Raw genomic sequence first — 26,044 nt, forward strand, 5'->3', positions numbered from 1 at the left:
TATGCTAAAAGAAGATGTTAATGTTTTAATAGAAAGAAATTTGTAGAAGCAAATGTTAAGATACAAATTCCCTTATTATCCAATATAATGGAAATTACAGTGCTCATATCTTGGCTTGCCTTAGATAAATATAAAGGGAAAAAAGAACTACATAAAGTGTAAATGGTGAAGATGAGATAGAGAACTTGACTCAACATTATCCTTTACTTGGTTTTTTTTCTGATTTATTGTTCAGGGGGGTTTTAGGCGGAATTTATTAAGGGAGGTGTATATTCCAAATGATGTTCTATGGGAGAATTTATTCAAAGCAGGGCGTTTATTCGAATACATACAGTATATCTATATGTATGTGTTTATTTACACATACAGGCACCACAAGAGTTTATATCATATATTATATAATTATTTTTCCTTAACGTCGCCAAATCCATAGGTTCCATAACGGGTTGAATTCATCATGAGCTACTTTTTTTGGCAATTTCCTTGCCTTCTTTTTGTTATTTTTCAAAATGCATATTAAATGTGAAGATGAATAAAACATTTTCTAAACAATAAACAGCTACTTTTTTCGTAATTTCCTTGCCTTCTTTTTGTTATCTTTCAAAATGCATATTTAATGTGAAGATGAATAAAACATTTTCTAAACAACCAACAGCTACTTTTTTGGTAATTTCCTTGTCTTCGTTTTGTTATTTTTCAAAATGAATATTTAATGTGAAGATGAATAAAACATTTTCTAAACAATCATTTTAAACATCGATAAAATAAAATCTTTACACTGATGTCACTTAAATTCACTGATGCGCTGTATAGTGTACTGTATATTTTTATGTTTGTATGCATATTCTATTGTACTATGTTTTGTGTTCAACATGCTATTGACAAAACTCATATTTAATGGCTAATACAGCCCCCAGGCAATTTGTGCTGGAAAATAAATAAAATTATGAATTGTATTATTATTGTATTTTATTACAGTATAAAATGGTTGATTGTAGATAAGAGAGCTGTCACTGAATGGATACCAAGAAGCAGTGTGATACCAAAGCAAGATGAAATTTCCTGAGTAATTGGGATGGATGAGAACAGCATAAATAGAGTTCAATTTTTTAAATAGGATTTAGCTCAAAATTATTATTTTTTTATGTTTCAATTGAAATCTGAGAGACCTGAAGTGGGGCTAGCCATGATGATGGTAAGATGTTTCTTGAAAATTCAAATTTGGTTGTGATTACTGATAAATAAAATATTATCTTCTTTGCTCTAAATTGTGGATAATATGGTGTACATCCTTACCTTTGATATCCCTGAAGACATATGAGCCAATGAAGGACATGAACAAAACAGAGACAGGCAAGGCGTAGTCAGTTAAAAGTTCTCTCTTGCTGGCGTCTAATAAAGGACTATCAAAAAATAAAATACATTACATACATAAATACAATTTAAACATTGTTTAAAAATACCGGGTTGGTGTCCGGCCGGGTTTAGTTTACCCTTTATGTTTATTTTCCTCTTTTATTCGTTTTGTTAATTTTCAGTACTTATGTATGGCCTTGCACAGCCTTTACGAAGAACACCATTGGGTGATTCAAGAGTTTCCGTGTGAAAATAAAGATATTATTATAATAAATCACCAATCCAATCCAAGAAACCTAATTCAGTTATTTACATAATTTTAATAATAAATATAAAAAAAACTTGAAATCATCACTATTTATTAGCAAAGCCTCTAAGAAAGTCTAGACTTTTTAATTTTTCTTAATTTGTCTGAAACTAGGCTGAATGTATATTCAATTGTTTTTTCATGTAAATTTAATTGTTTTTATTATGACAAATGATTTATAATCATAAATAAGTAATTATAAATTTGAAATTATACAATCTATAAAATAAATGAAAAAATATACTGTGTGACCGAATAATAGTCCCAGTGTGTCTGAGTATCAAATTTACTCTTATACACATTTACAGTAGCTTAAATTGGAGCAAAGTAATATACTTGAACATAGAACTTTAGGATATTTTAAGTTGTTTTTGTGGAAGTTGCTATTCTTAATCTCTTGTTAAAATGTTTTCTCTTTTTATTTTGTATCATGTGTATATGGATGTACTATCTGAAATCAAGGAAATGAATGAATGAATACGGTAATTAAAAGTCTGTATAATTGTTATCAGGAATTACCTTTTGGTTGTGTTATACAAAAGTACACCGACCCATAATGTACCAAACATGAGTATAACATACAACAAGCTCACTTCTCTACTGCAGTACACATAATCTGCTACGTGTGAGTGAATGTATTCTTGTGTGTCGTTGAGTACCATACAGTTGTCTGTGTTATAGTATAGATCAAAATCTGTAAATAAAAACAATGGCGATTGTTAAACATAAATAAAAAAAAACAAATGTTGTAAAACATCATAGGTATCTTATATACCAACAGCTAATTGTGCTTTAGTGGTTAAGGCGCTTACTCTGTATGATAGAGGTTGTTCTTTCAATTGATCTACAGTATAGTAAAAAAATGTGCACTGTAGCACCCTTATTTATGAATACCGTACATGAGAGAATAGTCCCACCCAGGGTGCCTGGGTATGAAATTGGGGGATGGGATTATACTCGGATTGTATCAACAATGAATTTCCCAAGTCTTATGTTCAGTTTTAGTCTAAATTAGGGGGTGGGATTATACTCAAAGCATGGGATTATTCTTGGGTCATACACGTTTACTACTAATGTGTAAACCAAAGATTTACACAGACGAGCGGTAACGGTAATAAAAATATAGAATCCATGTTTATCTTTATGACATTTATACACAATGCGGAGTGGACAGGCTGTTTCCGCTCAGGATACATATTGTATGTAGGAAAAGCTACGCGGTTTTCCGCTTACCGTTATTGGCTCTTAAATATACTAATTAATCAAGCAAAAATCTCAATTTGTCTAAAAAAAGATATAAAACATATTTACTGTACAAGACTACTCTAGTAATAATATTAGCTTTTGATCATTAGAAATATAAATTATTGAAAAGAACTGAGCAAGATAATAACTGTACAATAAAGTATAATTGAAAGTATTATTTTATGTTTCATTTTCATAATAGTAATTACTTTTATTGCCTCCTGCTAGTTTTTTTCAATTTTTCTCATTACGTGTCCAGGAAACACAGAGAATGACAAATACAATACACTAGTAAAGTATTAAGGTAGTTTTGCCGACACAAGATTCAATTTATTATCAGATAAAAATGACATGAAATTTGCTTTGCATTACAATATAAAATTATTTTTAAAAAACACCTTAAAAAAAACATAATCATAAAACATAATGTAAATTATAAAGCTGACAGACATATAGTGTCTAGTAAAACCAAGACCAAAACCAAGAAAACCAAGACCAAAAGAAAACCAAGGCCAAACATGGTTTGTTTTTACTTTACATTTGTCAATTTCTACCGATTCTATACACTATGTGATCAAAAAAGGTAATAAAAAAGTTAAAAATGTTTCAACGTTTCGATTGTGAGTAAAGTTATGGCGATTATAATATATATATATTTATACAACACAAAAAACTTCCTTATATAACATGAACTCTCTGCAAAACCAGAAATTTGTTAAGGTCCCAAACACATTATTACTTTTTAAATTTTGGACCGTCGGAATGAAATATACTATATACTTAGAGTACTTACTGTGCGCCAAGTCTTTGAAAGCATCTACACTAAAGGCTACTGATATAAACAAAGAAAAAATCTCCTCAGTTGACCTGTTGAAAAAAGATACATATATCAATCATTACAGCACAAATTGATTTTTCTTTAAATTCTACCGAGGCGACCAAGCGCGACTAATCTTGTTTATAACATCTTCCAATTTGCTTATTTTACAAGAGAAATTTGAAAACTTGTTTCTGTTAATTAGAAATTCAATCATGACAAACCAATTACCAGTACTGGAATGTGATACAAATGACAGTTCCTTGGGCATATTATTTTTCACATTTTTGAAATTTATATTTCAAAGTAATTATGTTTAAAAAAGATTCTCTGTACTGTATCTCCACATGTGGCACTAAATGTACAGTATCATAGGCATATTCTGTAATACAGTGTAACATATGTATCACATGCACCGTATTATGTTAAGACGGAGCTTATGGCCTATGATACGGGGATCACATAATAAATATGGGACGCTGTATCACAGAACCGTCTAGTTTTAATCATGATTTGTATTTTAGTAGTATTCAGACATAATGGTAAAATAACAAAGTCACCTCTTCCTAAATCGGACTACCAGAAAACTTGTAACTATCAACATTTGCTGTTGGTAGTATATTCCAAATGTGTTTTGCAGACTTTCAGAAAATAATCATTTGGGCCATCCCAAAGATGTCCGATTTCAGAAGAGTTGAGTGTACACAAGTGAATTACAAAAAAAAGAAAACAAAAGATTGTTGTGTTAGGCTACTTGCAGCTCTTCACATATCATCACCTTGTAGACCATTTAATGAGTAGGCTAGCATCAACAACAGAATAGATGAACAAGAAGAAGGCATTCCATAGGCCTACACATGCATACATAGCAAAGAAGTTCAAGTCAAGATCCTCACATATATTGTAGATAACTATAGTAATGAAATCAAGAAATATAAACATGAGGCGTGCATGTGAACTTCATACATCTGACAATTTATTGCAAGTTTTAAATGAAAACTTGAGGCACAATTCAACACAGTAGCACCCATATTAAGGATTAAGCGGGCAATTTTGAGACCCAACAAAGTTTCCCCTAAATAGGGGTGTCCCATCAATAGAGGTTGGCCATATTGGTAAAACATATATTTATCCTGGTTTATTTCACAGGAAAATGTCCCCTTTAGGAATGTCCCGAAGGAGAGATTCTACTGTAAACAATTAGTTGCTAATCATAATGCTTAGTTATGCTTAGTTGTTTGAACTTTTAGTTAATGTTTGTTACCTAAGGGGACATGACGCGCGAAGAGAAAATTACTACTGATGAATTACGGGTCATACTGTTTACACAGGCTAAAGGGAAATATATGTTTTAACACTACAGCCAACCACAGTAGCACCCATATTAAGGATTAAGCGGGCAATTTTGAGACCCAACAAAGTTTCCCCTAAATAGGGGTGTCCCATCAATAGAGGTTGGCCATATTGGTAAAACATATATTTATCCTGGTTTATTTCACAGGAAAATGTCCCCTTTAGGAATGTCCCGAAGGAGAGATTCTACTGTAAACAATTAGTTGCTAATCATAATGCTTAGTTATGCTTAGTTGTTTGAACTTTTAGTTAATGTTTGTTACCTAAGGGGACATGACGCGCGAAGAGAAAATTACTACTGATGAATTACGGGTCATACTGTTTACACAGGCTAAAGGGAAATATATGTTTTAACACTACAGCCAACCACTGTTCATACTTTGTTGGGTCCTGAAAGTGTCCCCCATATAGGGGTTCTACTGTGCAGTTAACAAACCTCTGTCTACACTAGTTTGACAAAAAAAAGTGTGATGTGCCAAATATGGTTGTGACGGGCTGACATCATCATCACCATTTTTTTTCACATCAAGTTTGATAGTTTAGACAGAGCTTTAGGAGTAATATACAGCAGTGTTTGTTAACATTTGTTACCTAAAGGGAAATGACGCATGAAGACAAAAAAAGAATACTGATGTATTACTATTAGGCTATTGTTACAAATGTAATAGGATTCATGTGTAATCTATCCAAACAGTAATCATAAACAGCATTATTAGATCTTTTTATTTATACAAATAATGAATGTTTTTAATTTATGTGACACAAAATGAGTTGAAATGTCCAACTTAAAACATTTTAAATAATTATCCTTAAAAATATCCTTTGTTTTAGCTCTGCTCCCAAAAAGTACAGAGTACTTAGTTCCGGAGCTCTACAGATAATCAATGGCTATTAATACACATACAGTATTTAAAATCAATTGAGCTAGTTAATTTAATGTCATATGACCAGATATCATCCAATCAAATCACAAGAATTTTAACACATGTTCTATATAACAATATACTGTAAAAATATTTTTACTGTATTCAAATTTAACTTTCAAAGCCATTACTTATTAGAAAGGTTACTATCAGATATTATTAGAAATGATTTTTGTTATGTAATTTCTTTTCCATAATTTTCTTTGATTGGAACCTGGGATTATACAGTAATTGGACTAAGCCATATATCATGGCCAAATAATGTTACATGCCATAAGCATTATACCTATCAAATTAACATTAATATTTTTGTAATTTTGCTCGTATTACGTTTAATCTTTAAATTCATTATTGTTTACAAGCAGATTATGCATCAATGAAGAACATATGAATACACTAACCTTTAATGTACAAGGTAAGAGGAGCTGTAGTTAACAACACAATCAAGGGCTGTCCACCAAACAATGCAAACACTATCCCTCCAAACATCTGAGCAAAAATCACCTTTTGTACATCTATTTGTAAAAGCAAATCATAGAGGTATATTTACATATGAAAAGTTATGGTAGGTTGTTTTGGAAATAAAGTTATTTAAATATCATGGTTTGTTATTGCAAAAATAGTTGTAGGTAAAAATACACTATAACCCCCTTGATTTCTTAAACTTTAAGAATACTGTATGCATGTATGTATAAGCAAAACTTCTAAATCTGGAGATAGTAGTAGAAATTACATGCATGAGTGAATATTTTATAGCACATCTTATTTGGCCAAAACAAAATAAAATCAATCCAATTGACACCTCAACAGCAAACCCACACCCCCTCCCCTCCCCCAAAAAAATCAACCCTGTTTTTAATTTATGTTGTGCATCGGTGGAGTTGTGGCTTGGTGGTTATGATGCTTGGCTACCAATCCAAGTGTCTTGGGTTCAAGTCAAGATTTTTCTAATGACAATTTATAACTCCACTCCCAAAGACTTGTAAAAAGACTTTGTTTATGTAGAGCATCTTGTTTGTCTTGTGAACAGGATTGCCAACTTTAAGGATAGTGAATGAATTTGCTTATGGTTATTCTTGGCAATATGCCTAAATAATAAAGAAAAAAAAATGTTTATATTTAGGCCTAGTAATATGAAATACCAACCTATTGCACCCTTTGTATTTTTGTCATTTAGAACACCAAAAGCAATTGATGGTAAAATACACGCAAAATAGAGAAATATAGTTGCAGCCATCATCTTCTGTAATGTCTTATGCCCTACAAAGCCATCCTTGAAATCTGACCAATAGTACGGCAGACGTCGCTGAATGTCACTCCGTAAGCCACGTCCAAAATACCAGTTTGGAAACTAAACAAATTCCAGAGATACAGTATATTGTAAATTTGTATTTTTAACTAAAAGTGATTATTAAGTTAGATCCCACCTCCTTTATTTATATTTATGATAAATTTAGACACAAATTAATGTACAAGTATAATTCCGCCCCCACCCTCCCAATTTTTGCCAAATCTACCAACCAAACCTACAGTAGGCCTCCTACCTAGTTTATTATCATGTTATGATTATCATCTAACTTTGAAAGATACAAACAAGAATATTTAAATTTTAATAAAAAACATTAAAAAATTGAATAGTTTATAAAAATAGAATGCGGCATTATTTTGCTGCCTATCTTAATATCAGCTATCAGTCTCATTCATTAATTATTAACATGAAAAATTATACATTTTTTATACAACATTAAAATATTTAACGTAAAAAAAAGGATGCATAGTTAACCCAGCACAAACACGCTTCTGTAATTTGATAGGCAAATTGTGTAAATTACTTTCTATGTTGAACCTAGTGTTTTTCAATGTCATATGACCCAGTTACAATTGACCTTTTGCATTTCAATTTTTGTATCATTTCTGACTAATTATCTATACAACGTTGTAGAAATTAGTTTTTTTCACGAAAGTGTGTTCAATTATTTGAAAACTGTATCCATTAACGCAAACATTTTGTCCATTTCAATCTAAGAAATAGATGAAAAAATTGATTCTAAAATAATATTTTATAATAATATTATATGATTAAAAGTGATCAAATGAACATCCTCTTGTCGCATGTGTAATGCTAACTGAACTTGTACAACAAAATTGCAGTACTCGCATATAACGTCATTGCACTCTTGATGACCTAAGAGTGCAATAGAACTTTTATTTTATGTAATATCATGTGATATTATCTTCCAATCAAATGACAAGAATCTACTTAAATAATATTTTCAGGTAACCAACCTTCTATGTCGGGAAAATTATTTTCGTTTTTTGCTTACAGTATCAAATACTCACATTATCTGGTTCATCAATAGAGGTTGTTGACCTGAGTCTTGCACGTGACGGTATTCTGTGGATGTAGCGCAAGTCTTTACGAATAGCTAAAAGCACTTGATAGAACTCCTCCTCTGAAAATAGAAACATAAAAACAAAATGTAATAAACTGTATCAATCTAGTATCAATATAGGATTTAGGCACTGTGCACTTAATAAACCTCACAAACAAGTTTTCTGAATATCTTTGATGCATATAGCAAGTCTCGAACTTGTACTTTCCAACAGTCAAGCCCAATACCTTACCATTGCGCCATAATTACATCATACACTGCTAAGTGTTTGAATACAAATTATGTTATGATACAGTCAGGCTAAATAGACCTGGCTTTATATTTTGGGTAATTTACGAGACCTAGACAAGCTAATCAAACTGTTACCAATTACGGTTTTTGGTTCGTTAGACTATGATAACTCAACTCGGTTACTTTCATTTAAATTTAGTTTTTAGCTAGATGCGGCTTTAATCATAGCAATGAAATTAATTACAGGTATGTACCGTACTGTACAGAATATACACTACTCTATAATACCATAATGCACTCTTACAATTGTCAAAATAAATTCTAAAATTCACTTTAATAACTTGTAACTGCATATTGCAGAATGTTTCCAGAAGCTAATTACCAGTAAACTGACGTATCGGATTGAAAACCATCCTGACCTTCAAATTAAGAATTTGACGTATCTCAATGTCGTCTATAGGACTGTCTACACTATCAAACTTTATGTGACTAAAAAAATGTGATGTGCCAATATATGGACATGTTGATGTCATATCACTACCATATTTGGGCATATCACTACCATATTTGGGCACATAACACTTCTTTTGTCAAACTAGACAAAGCTTAAGAATTTTTATGTTGCATAAAATAAGTTGGCTCAGAAATACAATACTGTACATTGAATCACTTCTATTAAATCTAACTTTGTATAGATCTGAAGATATACTGTATATATAATACAAACAAATTAGTGATGTAGATTAAGTTTTTAAACAGTTAATTTTTGTGTCAAAGGTCATGATGTATTTGCATACAGCTGAGAATTAATTAATAAGATAAAAAAGGTGCTAAATCAACAGATAAGTTTTATTATATAGGCCTACTTTTATCAACACATGATTCACAGCGCTTGTTTTATATTTTTAAATAACATTTATACTTTAAATATTTTAATGTCATTTTTATATGTTGTAATGTGAACTTGTGTTTAATTATTTATTAATTGTTATTTTAATATTGTAAATTCAACTATGTTTACTTTGTTGCAATAAAGACATTGAATTTGAAATTGCAGTAGTAATGTTATAATAATTTTACATTGACTACTCCTTAATTTGTGTTATTGGGAGACGACTTATCAGAAACAGTATTACACTATTACAATAAAATTGGTATGTTGTTATCAATCACGGGATGGATAAACTATTTCATAATTTATCGTGCTTATAAACTATGTCTCATTTGAGACTTAGGGAGTGGAGACCCTGGCACTAGGTTTCGTGATTTCCAACATGTAGACCTACTCATCTACATTTCACATTATATAAATGCATAGGCTAACCTTAAGAATATTACATACCTTACCTGTACAGATACAAAAAAAAAAAAAAAAAAAAGCTCCACTATGATACATCTGCAATAGTATTGCAATACCACAATTAATGCAACGTTACATAACATTTGATTAATTTTTACATTGACTAACTGTAAATTTAGCATTGTGCCTTTATCTGTTAAAGTTAACATCTGTGTTGTAGAAGACGTTTTAACTAAAATAATAGAATTTGACTTATTGCTATAGAATTGCTATGTATCTAGTATAAATTTGATCAATTGGCTGAGATTTACATTGAGCACACGTTGCCTGCAGGTAATTGCTTGAACGAATCAATTCATCTTGATTAACAGCTATCAGTTCTATTTTAATATCATTTAAATACATCTATCGGGATATCTTAACCAATTTATAGTATCTATTTTTACAACATTTTTTGTTAATTAAATCAAATATATTTATACACTGGATAGTCTAGGTCTGTCCATAGAGATCTCTATGGTTGATCAGAGTACATTAAATGGATCAACTACGAGCAAAAATAGAATTTACTGGGATTTATAAATGTATGCTGGAACAAATCGCAAATCAAACCGAAAAAAAAAACTGTCTAAAGTAAAATTTAGAGGCTCAGGAATATGTATGTATTATGTAAAAACTGATCTGGAAAACTGTCTCGAACATTAAATGACTCTCTCTCTCTTTTTTCGTTTCGACATTTTCCGTCATTACGCTTTCCACTATTTCTTTCCATATTTTGGGCAGGTTGCTATTGTGCTAAAGTTTAAAGACGTATTGTCCTTTTGACTAATTCCAAAAAAATAAAATAAAAAAGATTTCGAAAAAAAGTGGGTCATTTTGAAGTATCATAATAGTTATTAATTTTCACCAAAAATGAGTCGAAAAAAAAATCATTTAACTGAAATACAGATGTTTTTTTTTTCAAAAAATAACTTTGACTTCCAGTCAAAGTTTTCGATCAAAACATATCTCATCATAATGCAACGCGCTTGTTTGCCTACTCTGTATGCATAAGGGTTGCCCTTTTTTTGTACAGTAATTGAGCAGTAAAATAATAGGTAGAAATTGGATGCATTAGTAAATGTTCAATAGCACCCTCAATTTTTATATTTTGGCCCAGTCTATAACTTTGTCAATTTATTTTGAAGAATCATTACAGTTATACTATTCAGATTGTTGGTCGCTAATAATAATTTCTATTTGTAGTGGAGCTGTAGCTTGGTGGTTAACATGCTTGCCTTCCAATCCCAAGGTCCGGGGTTCAATCCTGACCTAGTGCCAAGGTGGTAACTCACAACTCTTTCAACTCCACTCCCTAAGCCTCAAACGAGTTTTAGTTTATAAGCACGATAAATTGTAAAATAGTTTATCCATACTGTAATTGGCGAGAAATAAAATAATAAATAAATAAAATATTTATGGCAAGGAAAAAAATCTATAGTTGAATGAATTATTGGAAATTGTTCATATAAAATATTTTAAAGTTTGTTAACCCTATTTTGAAAATATTTTAATTGAATACAAAATGTAACTCATTTGCATAATACTGTGTTAGTTTGTTAAGGCAGATGTAGCAGCAATAAGGCAGATGTAAAAGTATGTTTGAATAGATTGACGATTACGTTACCTTTTTAACCTGGAGGAAATGCTCATGACCTTTCTTTCAATAGAATGTTGACGTTTTCATTGACTATACATTATGTTAATGAAGTAGTATAGTTTACTTTAGCATTAGCATGTGTATACTAGTATTCAAATAATGAATGTTTATGTGTGCAATGGTACAAATAATTTCATCAGGTGAAAATAGAATATTTCATCTTTTATCAAATAAAATTATTTGTTCCATTGCACGAATATAAAACATTCATTAGTATGTATAGAGCTATTTTTAGCATTTTATATGTATACTAGTATACAAATAATGAATGTTTATGTGTGCAATGGTACAAATAATTTCATCATGTGAAAATAGAATATTTTATCTTTCATCAAATAAAATGATTTGTTCCATTGCATTAAATAAAGTATTTATATTTATTAAAGGAGAAACTCAACAGTTCTTTTCAGAACTAAATATATGTGGTGTACCACTTTATATCAACATTTGATTTCACCATGCAAACCTTCAAATATTATATTAAAAGTATTTCACCTACTGTAAGTGACACAAAGAACTTCTCTTAAAATGCTATTCTCTAATAGATTTTTAAATTTTAAATTTGAAGGGTGTTTTTTGTAGCAGTATGAAGGATGAATATGGAGAAGATACTTTGGTACATTATTTAGTTAAAATTGTTTAAAATTATTAGTATTAAAGTATTATAATCCATGCCCACTGTAGCGCTGATTAAACACTGCTGTTGAGAATGATTAGGTATTAATTGATTGATTTCTTTTCAGTTTAGGAAATGGTCAAAACAAATGAATGAAGCAACTATTCACAAACGTGACTTTGTAGATATGTGATGTAAGTAAAATGTGAATGTAAATAAAACACTGCTTGCAAAATCATTTGCCTAATGTTCCATGACAACTAAAATTGACACTAAACTAAACTTGAAAAGTCCAAAAAAAAGAAAAGTCTATCTGGCAAACTCCACAAAAGTGCTATAAGTACCTTGGCTTATGTCGGTTTATTCAGGTATGCTACACATGAAATAGACTTGTTCTGCACTTCTGAGTACAAATCTTACAATTAGTTTAAGATGACGAAATTCAAGGGAAACTAAGAAATCGGGAAGGCAATCAAATCTCTGTCTACACTATCAAACTAGTTTGACAAGAAAAGTGTGCCCAAATGTTAGTGATATGCTTAAATATGGTAGTGATATGACATCATCATGTCCATATATCGGCACATCAAATTTTTTGTCACATAAAGTTTGATAGTGTAGACAAAGCTTTAGATCTTGTTGTTTGTATTCTATGAGCACTAAACATAATCATTTTTAAATACCAGTTTTCACATCCAGAAGCTGCTGTCGATAGTCGATGTCAGCAAATATTGTTGAGAATGTTCTTCCAGTTTCCAGAGCATTTTTTGTCCCTTTTTCTTTTGTTGGTGACAAAATCAAAATGACAAAGTGAATTTCCTGAATGTTTGTACCCATGTTGGCAGCATGTTTTAACCTTGCAATACCAACGTATCGGCGTTGAAGACATGGAAGGCTACATCTGCACAAATCAAGAAAAATTCAGAATTCATAAACAGAAACATTATTTTGAACATTTTAATTCTTTACTAGAAGACCTTAAAATTGTACTTATAAATAAAAAGCACATTTTATAGTTTTGCTTATTAAATTTGGCTGGAAAATTGTTTCATAATATATACAGTAATAAATTTGTTTATGAAAAAAACAAATTAACAGTTGCGTTTACCAAAAATCCATTGATTTTTAGACAATGGGTGTTAAATTAAATTATGGTGATAGTTTTGCTTATTAAATTTGGCTGGAAAATTGTTTTAAATATATACAGTAATAATTTTGTTTATGAAAAAGACAACAGTTGCGTTTAACCCAAAATCCAATGATTTTTAGACAATGGGTGTTAAATTAAATTACGGTTTTATCATCAGTTAATAATTTTTTTCCATAATCCAATTTTTTACATTGTGACATTAAATGCCTATTAAAGAAATAAATTGTTTTTATTCAGGACAATGTATCTTTACAAACTGCCTTATCTAACAGCAATTCAGATCTAACCCAAGAAAAGAAAAAAGGTTTTTAAATTAAAAAAGAACAAAAGATATGAAATGCTCCCTTTCCAATTTCCCTAATCCCTTTCCGATTTCCCTAATCCCTTCCCATTTCCACTATAATGTTCTCCACTTTCCTTAACAATAACACCATTGTTTGGAAAAACTTACAATGCACATATCCATGATTGATCATAATCCATACCACCACCTTCTGTCACACTTGTTGATTGAATAGTCTTTGATAATTTGTGGACTGAAAAGGAAAAGAGATTTTTAATTTATAGACTGAAAAAAAGGAGAAATGAAACAAAATAAATAAAATAGACTGAAAATACTAATTGTTCGACTGAAAAGGGAGAAAAGATAATACTTTATGGATTGAAAAGAGAGAAGGATATAATTTATGGACTGGAAAGGGAAACAAGATTACAATTTATTGACTGAAAAATGGGAATGGATTATAATTTATGGACTGAAAAAGGGGAAAAGGATTATAATTTAAGGACTGAAAAAATGAGAAAGGATTATAATTAAAGGACTGAAAAAGGTAAAGGCCATAATTCATAGACTGAAAAGAGAAAAATATTACACTTATAGACTGAAAAGGAAACAATTATAATAAGTTTTGTTTGAAAAGGGGAAAAATACTTTATTTTACAAATTTAGAAGCAATACTGTATAACATTAAAATGTGTTTTAAACCATAAAGATAATGATAAACAATCTTGACATACTAACAATTCTACATCATATAACTTGGGAAGTGACCTTCATATTTTTTTTTTCGATTTTGTAATTTTACTTTCAAATCACTTAGTATTAGTCAAGCTTACTTTGTATAATTAAAATTATATCAAAATAGAAATCAGTTTATAATGTATTTCATCATGTTATGAAAAATACAGATAATCCATGTACGGTCATAACAATTCAAAATCATTTTATCTTACAATTAATCATTAAATTAGTTATAATTTCATATCAATAATAATTATTGCGTGTAATCAATGTAATTAGTAATATAAATTGCAAATTTAATAATAAGATGTTATTGCACCATCATTAACAAAATTTATTTAAACTCACTCACTTTTAATTATTGTAAATGTGTTTCAAAGTCATTACTTTGCTAAAATTAGTTTTAATGATAATGAATTCTGTTATCAACAAAAATAATTGCTATAGTTTGCACTAGATCCATATTTGTTTCTGGGCATGTTTACCACATTGCCTAGCGTCAACACCTGCCATTTGTGTGGCCTGCGTCTGGTGTGTGTATATTCTAGAGTATTGCTATGTGAAAGAGATATAAGATGGGTTTGAGTGTATTCACGAACCCATTGTAGAATCTGGGTAAGTGTTTTCCCCCTTTCCCACATTAAATATACAATACATACAGAAGACACAAAGTATGATTTGGTAAGAACAAAACTAAAAACCACATAGCTGATGATTAAACAGTGATGATAACAGGAATGTTATATTTATTTTTTAATAATTACAGTAATTACTATTTATACAGGATGAGAAGAAAAATTATATCAACGCAATGTATTAGTAATATATTTTATTGGTCTAAAAAGGAAATATGTTTTGCTAAAAACAAACAATTAGAAATGCATAAAAAGGTATTTATCTCCTTGCCCTTCAGATACAGTAGGTCATAAAGCTGTTGATCTTGTGGACATAAAATGTACAGTATGCAGGATAAAGAGGAATGTTATATTTATTTAATAATTAATAAATCACTATTTAATATTAACAGGATGAGAAGAATGAATTTTTAATATACATTGTAAAGATGTATAACTATAGTTTTATGTCAAATTTTCCTGTTTTGATTGTGTTGACAGGACTGGACATGTTTAATATCATAACAATAATTAATACTCAACAAATATTTTGTTATATTTGATTGACTTTTGGTCCACAATAAACTTTGCCTCGCTGATAAAATGTATTCTCTGCATGTATATACGTTTAATAATAAGACGACATTTTAATGTGCTTTTATATGATAGACATATTTTAAATATGCACATTATGTTTTATGTAGGAAGCCATAAATGTTGATACCAGCAACACAGTGGTCACATGATACAGTCACATGGTTTTAAGTTTCTCTTATGTATTTTAACTAGGTGCCTGAAATTGTGCAAGTCTAAAGTAAATATATGTTGTAACATTATAAACATTATGTAAATGTAATTTGGAATTTATTTGGATAAACTGTTTTTTTTTAGTTTAGTTTATATCATAATTATAAAAAACATAATATTTATTGGTTCAAGAAGGAAATTTGTTTTGTTGACAAGTTCGAACAAACAAATTTAGAAATTCATAAAAAATTATTCATAGATTGCCTCGTCCTTTAGATGGGTTGTAAAGCTGTTGATCTTGTGAACATACAGTATGCATGTTAGTTTTCAAGTAGTAGGGGATCATCTCTCAGTGTGATGATCAACATAGACACGACACTGTGCCATGGGGTTGTATAGTCCCTGTTCTGCAAATCGTCTGATTCTGAGGATGATACTAAATAAAACCTTTATATTTAATGAAAAAAAAGATGAACAAAAAAAAACCAACCTGAATCCTGTGTAAATAATGTCGACTTTGCCTCCTTAACAATATCATCTGTACCTTCACGGCCGTTCAACATTTTCTTGAGTAGTTTGACAAAAATAGCTTCCATACTGGTCTCGGTCATGTCAAGCATCAAGGTGGCTTGCTTAGCAAACGACTCAATGTCCTGTGCTGCTCGTACCTCACTGTGAAAATCTTTCATCGACAAGCGCTATAAAACATTAAATAAGTAAAATATTGTAATTTAGCAGGCCTTTTCCTTTGAGGTGAGCGAGTGCGATCACTCACCTAACACACTCCTAAACTGCCCTTGAGGAGTGTGATTTACAACACACTTAAATTTGGTAAACTTCTACACACCAAAACGGCACACCTATAGCACCCCTGAATGTATTGAGGGGTGCAATTTGTAGCACACCTACAATTTTAAAAAGGCCTGATTTAAAACAAGCACAATCATTTTCAAAATATATAAAGTTTTGGTGTTGGAAGACTACTGTATGTTGCTTACAGTACCTGGATAAACCAACAATAGCCCTTTCCCTCTCGAAAGAGAAGATACATTTAAGTTGAGTTCACTATCAGGCAATGGAGCTAATCCGTCAACTACGCCCTTGAATGGGACCATTCTCTCGCACAATTATCATTTTTTTTTGTAACTCTGTTTGTGTGAATATACGTGAAAATGATTTTTTTTTAAATAGTTTAGTTTAACTGGTTTAGGTCTATACAGTAATCTAGATATTTGGTAAAAATATATTGGAGTTGAAAAGACACACCCTTTGGCGATAGTTGTCTTAGACAATTTTTCTCCCTTTTTATGTTTCACTGACAGGAATAAATAAACAAATACTGTAAACTTATGGTATGAGTAATCAAACAGATTTTCAGTCAATTCATTTTATATATTGGTTTTTAAAAAATGAAGTTTGACGATTGTTCATATTATTCCCATATCAACTGTACATGCTTTTAATTTTATGTAACTTTGCGTATTTAATTTTTGATGAGCTAATCATTCAGCCAATCATTTTATATTCAACTGCTACTTTTCAAATACATACTTGTTTCTATTAACAATTTAGAGATAGGCAAGGTAATAATACGCTGATGACAGCCGTAGGAAATCATCGTAACATTGGTTCAGACGAGTTTTCAAGTTCAGTAACCTATCATATATTATAATAGCATTACTTGCATCTAAAGAGCATTTATCGAAGAGCTAGAAAGCCACTTTAATTACTGTAATATAAAATGTGCTTGTTCATGTTCAAAAAGTAAACAACCTCTACAGTATTACAGAGTTCTCACGAAAAAGACGATTTGAAAAAAAAAACAGAAGATTCAGTTGGTAATTAATAATTTTAACAATCATTAGTTGAAATTAATGGAAGCAAAGACAATGAAAACTACTTAATGATAAAATAAAATTGTTTTGTGTCGTTTTGTTTTGTTGACAATTTGTCTTTTGAGATTAAAAACAAATGATTTAATACTAGTTGGTAATCATTTTAATAACCACCATATGAAACTAAATAAAATTAAAATCACTTTAATGAGAAAAGTAAAATGGTTTTTTTTTTATTTCTTTATTTTTTTTCTATATTTAAGAAAATTGCCAAGGATAACCATAAGCGTATTCATTCACTATACTTCTTAAAGGTGGCAGTCCCGTTCACAAAACAAACATATACAGTACAACACAAGATGCTCTACATAAACAAAGTCTTATTAGTCTTTGGGAGTGGAGTTGTAATTTGTCCTTAGAAAAAAAACATATGACAGGACTTGAACCGAGGACCCTTGGATTGGTAGCCAAGCATCATAACCACCAAGTCACAACTTCACTATTCTGTCTTATTGTTTCGTTCTAAGTACTATGTTGACAATATTCTGAGATTTTAAAATTAATCTTACTCCAATTATGAATTTAAAATATAAACGATGTACTGAAAATAACGACTTACATCATGTTGAGAGTACATTAATGTGACCTCTTCAGCGTCGTCATTGTCTGAAAATAAAAAAATAACCATCAGAATGATCATAAAACATACAGTACAGTAAGACAATAATAATGTGATCAGCACAGTACTGTATATGTAAACAACTACACAGTAACAGTAATACAACATATACAGTATGTCATACAGTACTGTAGCATGCAATTAGTATATAAATACACTTAATAACAGTACCAACACAAACAATAATGTTCAGAATTGAAGAAATTAAATTGTGTTTTTGGACTAAAATTTGAATTGAAATGTATAAAACTTAATCATTTATTTCTAATTTCTAATAACAATTTTATCTTTTACAGTATTGATCACAAATTGATTTTTTCAATATGTTCAAAGCAGAACTGTAAAAATAATCTGTAAATCAAGAAAATTGCTAATTTTCTAGTTTTGTTTACCGTCACGCTGCATCATAAAGCAAAGAAGTACTGTATATTATTCAGAATTACAAAAAGAAAATCAATATTTGTGACATAATAATAATGTGAAAATAGTCAATACCACCTACTAAGTATCAACAACATAATTAAGCAATTACCTGTCCATCTATGTGATTTATAACAGCCATTAACAAGTATTATTATTAGGTAAATAAATTCATTATTCAAACACAGACAGAAAGCAAATCTCTATCCATTGTTTAAATATTATGACGGATGTTGTAACTTGTATTGTAAGTGTTTTAAAGAATTATTGTCCCCCAAAAACATGAAAAATGAAGATTAATAAAATCAGATAGGGCATTTTGAAGTTTTAAATATAGGTATTCACTATTCATTTCCTTCCACAAAAAAGATGATTTCACTTTAAAAAGACAAATTAATATTTTTGAATTTAGCCAAAAACATTGCCTGACACTTACAGACAATTTGACTACTTTTTTTTTTTATTAAAATTGATTGCAATACCTTCTGGTAGCGACTGGATTATCGACAGATGAAAATGAAATCTTTTAAAATAATTGTCATAAGAATAAAACTGTACTCCAGTGAAACCATTTTTCAATGTTCTTTAAATACAAGATTGAAAGCAGATTTCAACATCAGTTTTTGAGAAGAGACCTTCTTCACTATCTTAAGCCTACTCACTCAACTAAAACTAGCCATTCATTCAACCATGCTAACTTAAACAATGAAATTAAAACCACAAAATTGAGAACAATATGAGTAATTTTAATAGAATAGAAAACCAACATGGTGTGGTTTATTATAGTTTATTTATATTCAGTTTCTGTATTTTTTGTCATTAATTAATCTAAACCAAAAAGAAGGCACAGTAACTAAAGAATAAAAAGTATTTTGTTATTAATAATTAATCTTTTTTATTATGCAACTCATTTAAGATGTATTGACTTTTACAGTGACATGTAATAATTATTTCCAGTCCACAAGGGTAAAATGATAATTTAACACTGAAAAAGTTAAAAAAAACATTAAGACTTCAAACTTTTTGTGAGGTGGTCCAAAAGGTCCCAAAATATTGTTATTACTATTAATACATTCAGAATACCAGATTTAATAGGTTAGTCCAAAGGTGTCCAAAATTGGGGGAGTTGACTGTATATATTGGGTCAGCCCAAGTTTGACCAGTGTGAGGGTTGACTGATTATTATTATTATTCTATCATAATTAAATCAATTACTGGAACATAAAGTGAAAAGGTCATGCACTTTTTATGAACAATAATCAATTCAAAATCTAAAGAACATACACGATACAATGAATATGACAAAATCTGAAGCAGATGGTCTGTACATAGACAGATGACCAATTCATTGTGATACAACAAAATAGTGGAACTGTAGCTTGGTGCTTGCCTTCCAATCTCAAGGTCCAGGGTTCAATCCTAACCTAGTTCCAAGGTTCAATCTTGACCTAGTGCTAGGGTTGTAACTCACAACTCACTCTTTCAACTCCACTCCTCAAGCCTCAAATGAGACTTACTGTAGTATAATCTAAATAATATGCACGATAATTATAAAATAGTTTATCCATTCTGTAATTGGCGAGTTATTCGCTGTTGGATGCGTATGAAATATATTTTTAAAATGGGTTGGTAAATGAAGACTTATATAAAATATAAAATAGATTATTAAGCCACAGTGAATGGAATTGGTACTATGCTGTATAGCGAACATTATTTCTTTTAAAAAACTACAAACAATTACTGTCATATGTACACACAAAGATATCATTTGATTGATTTTAATATCTCAGCTATTTATTTACCATCATGTATATCAGATAAAATATTTCACTTTGTTGATAAGGATTGTTCATAAATATTTACTAGTTTCTGTATTTTGGAAACTTGCCTAGAATTGGTTTTATGAAGGTTTACGAAAACTATTACAGGTATGTACTGTAATAAATAGTATTTACATCATAAAATACAAATAAACTACAGGTATGGTACCTCTCCTATTTATGCTAAATATGGCTATTGTTACTGTTAGTGTAAATCTAACGCTCTGTCTACACTATCAAACTTTATGCGACAAAAAAATGTGATGTGCCCATATGGACATGATGAAGTCATCACTACCATATTTGGGCACATCACTACCATATTTAGGCACATCACTACCATATTTGGGCACATCACGCTTTTTTTTTGTCAAACTAGTTTGATGGTGTAGACAGAGCTATGGTAGTATAATCCAAACCTCTAATTTAGGCTAAAATGTGGATACAAATCAACAGTAAACCCTCTTCTCCCACCAATTTTCACCAAAAAATGGGACTACTGTATATACCTGGTCAAAGTATAAAATAATAATTATATACATTTTTACCTGTTGAATCCATTTGGCAATTGATACTGGAAAAATCTATGGATCCATGTTTTCCATTACTTGTTCCATTAATACCTGTATTACCATTAGTGTCGGCGTCCTTCTCGGTTGCCATACTGGTCATCGGTAGACATGTTGTTTCGCAATCATCGTCTTGGTTTAACTTCTCAACTTCATCAAAGCTGAATGAGACTGTTGGAGACAGGCCATTGGAGACCTTGCTATCCATCGCCTGAGGATTGACAATTAAATGATAATTTCATATTAAGTAGGTATAATGCAATTTGTAAACATTTCCATCCAGGTAAGCTTGGCTTGCTAACTTAAAGCTTGGCTTGCTACAGTAACTTAATTTGTATTCTGAACATGTTGATATGGATCATACTGTAGAGATGTTAACGGCACTTTTGGTAAATGTTTATACTGTACATGATGTGTTAATGAATCACTATTGTAAGGCCATAGGGAATTTGTATCCAGTCCACAGATCACAATATTTTAACAGTACACATTTAAAGACGTTTTTTTCGAGGGAATTTAAGGTCACAAACTGCATTTTATGTAAAATTAAATAAGTACTACAGTACATTGGGCCTACTGTGATAATACCTTTTTATAACTTGACTATGATATGATGTTACAAATGTACAGTAGCAAGGGGAAAGGGGAATTTAAGAGTTACAGTATATAATATACAGTAGTACTATCCGATCCTCTACACTATTTTAGTATTATCAGTAATATTATAATTTCTATTGTCTTTACAGTTACACTCTACTGTGGAATTACTGTACCGTACATCAAATTTAGACTTTTGGAACGTTATTGAGTGCAATTACATTTTTCAATTGATTTCTATTGTAAAATTTAACTATTATTGGTATTATTTCTAGTAATTTTTCAGATTACAAAATAAGTTCAAAGATCTAATAAGAATAGCTTATTGCAATATTACCTTTACATATCAATTAATGTAAAATCCATGGATATTAAAATCCTTAATTAATCTATTAACTTTAGAATCTAATCCATTACCTACAATATATTTAACATTTTTATAATCCATGGCGATTTCCTACTTCCTTGAAATTTCTATTACTATTTTTTTCTGCCTGAGCACCGCTGTCAGAAACTAAGTGGGGTTATTAGTTTATGCTGTAAATATTAATTAGTTATAACGCAAAATAAAGTATTATAGCGAGAATTAGGATACAAAATCTTAGGGAGCACCAGGAAACAAGAAAAATCAATTCAACCTACTAACTATTGTTGTTATTTTTTAAGTTTTAATCACAACATTTGTATAGACAAGGTCAGTAAACCTGTTACAGTACAATAATCAATTGAGTGAAATATCAATACTGTAGGTTACATCATTAGAAATATCAGAGAGAGAAAGGACTATATAAAGACCATCGTTTATATCACCAACAATATAATATTATGATCTTATTCTTATTAACCCAGAAAAGGTTTCTTTCAAAATGTATAATTATACAGGTACTGTATTCTTTTATACAAAATTGGCAACAAGATCATCTTCTAAACAAAATAGAGTTACTGTACTTTCTCCAAATTGCATTTATAAAATGCTCCAACCAATTTATAATACATTACAATAAAGTACTATAAAATATCTATATATAACTGGGCTGCAATGTCCAGGATGTAATTATAGCGTTGTATAAATAAAAACAATAAACATTTCCTTCCTATATGCGATGACAGGTATGGAAGGCTTTTCCAAAAAAGTATTAAAATTAGTCAGTTGAAAGAATAATTAAATTATTGATTAAATTCAAGTTTTGTTTTTGATGAACACACAAGCAACACAAACACTTAGGGCAGGGTTCGTGTGTGGTTTTTATAAGGATAACTACATACTGTACAAAAATAACCCCCTCCTTTAAGTCATCCCTATTCAGGGGACTACTGTTGGTTCTCAGGGTGTCCACTTAATAAGGGTTCTACTGTATTTACAGTATTTAGAAGTGTTTTGAAACAGTGGCACACTTTGTGAAAAAGAAATTTAACTCAAATGTTAGCTTAAAATGAAAGGAAAAAGAAAAGTTATTTACAGTATATAACTAAAATTAATAATATGAAAACTTAACCAACCTACCATTTTATGTACAAAATATATTAATCTTTGCTAACCATTTTATACCACTACTGATACTATTCTAGAGTGAACAAATATTTGTTCACAACCCACAGAAAATCTACTGTCAACAAATAACCGATAAACTCTATCATTCATATCACACCATCAGTAGGCCGTCTTAACTTTGTATACATTGGTAGTTGGGCGCTGTACTTTACTGAATAATTATCAGCGTAGAAAATGCCAAATAGGTAATAAAAACTAATTGTAGGTACTTTGTTAGAATAATATCTTGAGATTTAATGAATATTGTCTTCTAGAAAGTTATAAATAAACATCCATTGTGTATAAAAATATTCACAAGCAAACAAATAAATCACAGTTTTATTTGACTTTAGACTACTGTAGTATAAAGCTCTGTCTACACTATCAAATTAATTTTACAAAAAAAGTGTGATGTGCCCAAATATGGTAGTGATAGGACATCATCATGTCCATACAGTATATGGGCACATCACACTTTGTTTTCAAACTACCTGTAGTTTGATAGTGTAGACAGAGCTTAAAGCCTTCCGAATTAATATCCATTCTCGGAACAAATTATGCAACTTGTCTTGATGATCCTTAACACAGCAAACTACAGGTCTCTAATGCATCCAGGGAGTTGTTATGCAAAGTAGTAATGCTATTGTATTGTTGCACATAAATATCTTTTTTAAGGCAAGTTTAAAAAAAAAAGAGTTTCTCGTGCACACATTCTATCATAGGATCCTTTTCTTTTAACGAAAATGTGTAAATCTAGCAAGCTTACATCCAGTAAAAGTGTGTGGGTTATTTTGACCAGACATTTTGGTTCATTCCTAAATCTAACCGATCGCAAAATTTGTGGATGTGAGACACTGTAACATCTTTTAAAAAAATATCAAACTCTTGTAAAAATTAAAAAATATCAAACTCTTATGACGGCCTGTATGCTTGTCATGTACACAAACCTAATACAAGAGTTGGAAAGTCCTTTTTGATTATTATTATTTTAGACACTTGTGTAATACGAACATGGTCAAATGGAATGGTCAAAAGTGGTAAAACTTTCAATGGCTAACCGGAACAGTACAGCATCATTATGTGTCCAATATCAAATATTTGTATTTTACTTTTCCTATTTTTTCTCAGTTAAAAAAATGTGGATAGTATACAATTTTTAATGGTATGCAGAAAAAAAAATTAAATAAAATAAGCTACTGGTACTGCACATATGTTTCTTGATCCATGTGGTGATCTGTTTAATAGTTCACATGCTTTAGGGATTGGGAATAATACTTATTTAGATTTTTTCCAGTCAATTTAACATTTTGAATGCATTTACAGTAACTGCACTTGCACAGCATAAAGTAATAATCAATTAATAATATCGGTTCATGATCAAAACTTGGCAGTTTTTTCTCCATAATCAGCACTTTTATTGTTTTATTTAATATCTTCTTTTTTTTTTGGTAGATAGATTTGTTTTTCTGTCTGGGGTAAACCCTAAAGGCATCAAAACATAAAGTGTACTTGATGCGCCTATTCAATCATTTCATGAAATGTGACAAGGTACATTAACTGATTATTGAATAAGTATATCTATGAATTGTGAATCTTTCAAGGTTCTGGAAGTTTTTGGCTAAAGTACAAGCATAAAATAAATTGATGTTAGTCTAGGTTGACATACTGTGTGCACGCAAATTCTTTAAATGGTGTGAAACGTGCTAGTAGAATTTAGTTTAAAATTTAATTTGTTGCATTTTAAAATTGTAAATTATTATTGTAATGAGCATGGACAGGTTGGATTTATTGTTTTTATTTTACATTGTGTTGATTATAAATGGTTTATGGTGGGTGGTATTATTTGTAATGATATTAACAATATTGATAGGCCTATAAATTAATATGTTATTAAATAAATTAACTTTCGTCGCCATGCAGCCAATTCAGAAGGGTCAATTTGTTTACATCATTTATTAAACCAAAATGATTGATAATATCATTGTTCTTTATTTTAAATAAGAATATCAATAAAAGAAGAATTTAATGAAGGAAGAACACTAATCTAATTAAAAAACTGTTGCATCAAATTAAATTATAAAATTTATAGTCCAGCAGTGTTTTTGTAGGAAATATTTCTTGTTTTATTATTAATAAATAACTTTCTTCATGAAGCTATAAAAATAAATCTGTTTTAATAAACATATCATATATTTATCACTCGGTTCTCCCAATTACTCTCCGGCCTTTTTTAATTTTTGTGTATTTTATTGTTGCACGGGAAGTTGCACAATGATGTTGTTAACCGCCTGACTGAGCTGCTGGCCGGCTCACCGGTAGCTGTGGTTTCCGTGTGTGTTTGGCCTAGCTAGCCTCCTACGTACGCCGACAATTATTTGGAGTAGAATACATATAATATGGATATTAAATAATCACAATTTAATCTTATAGTTTTATACTTACTTAAAGAAAATTAACTACTTCCACAACTATTATCTGATTTCATAAGCACTTGGCTGTTCTTGACTGACAACAGACAGATGTACAGTACACGAATACCGCGCCGACGTCGATGATGAAATGACAAAAGAAAATTGTAGAAAGAGTTTTCAATTAAAAAAAACATCTAGCGCCACCAACGAAATGTTACATTCATAAAACTTTACACACAAGCAAAGAACTTATAACACAAGAATCTCCTGTTCGTCCGAAGCGCGTAACAATTTCGAAAGGCATTGTGGGATAGAATAGAGCTATGGGTGGCGCCATTGTGAGCCATGGAGTAGGGCGCCCGCATCAAATTAGAAAGTCAAAATCATAGAGGGGATCTGCTAATACTCTA

At 30.3% G+C, this 26,044-nt stretch overlaps 1 protein-coding gene across 1 annotated transcript in view; it reads right to left on the reverse strand.

The window, feature by feature from the left end:
• Positions 1-25,766, reverse strand: part of LOC144844651 (solute carrier family 4 member 11-like) — a 32,347-nt gene extending 6,581 nt beyond the window's left edge. The window contains exons 1-13 of the mRNA XM_078701656.1: positions 25,666-25,766; positions 21,075-21,306; positions 18,227-18,273; positions 16,263-16,470; positions 13,842-13,926; positions 12,924-13,141; positions 8,342-8,454; positions 7,148-7,352; positions 6,403-6,516; positions 4,504-4,636; positions 3,702-3,775; positions 2,183-2,357; positions 1,297-1,403 (exon numbers count right to left, since the gene is read on the reverse strand). Coding sequence (XP_078557782.1) covers positions 1,297-1,403; positions 2,183-2,357; positions 3,702-3,775; positions 4,504-4,636; positions 6,403-6,516; positions 7,148-7,352; positions 8,342-8,454; positions 12,924-13,141; positions 13,842-13,926; positions 16,263-16,470; positions 18,227-18,273; positions 21,075-21,303 — 1,708 coding nt within the window. The 5' untranslated portion in view covers positions 21,304-21,306; positions 25,666-25,766. The remainder of the gene's footprint in view (positions 1-1,296; positions 1,404-2,182; positions 2,358-3,701; positions 3,776-4,503; positions 4,637-6,402; positions 6,517-7,147; positions 7,353-8,341; positions 8,455-12,923; positions 13,142-13,841; positions 13,927-16,262; positions 16,471-18,226; positions 18,274-21,074; positions 21,307-25,665) is intronic.
• Between the last annotated feature and the right edge of the window lie 278 nt (positions 25,767-26,044).

Source organism: Antedon bifida, chromosome 6, assembly GCF_963402885.1.
Source record: "Antedon bifida chromosome 6, ecAntBifi1.1, whole genome shotgun sequence".
NCBI lineage: Eukaryota > Metazoa > Echinodermata > Crinoidea > Comatulida > Antedonidae > Antedon > Antedon bifida.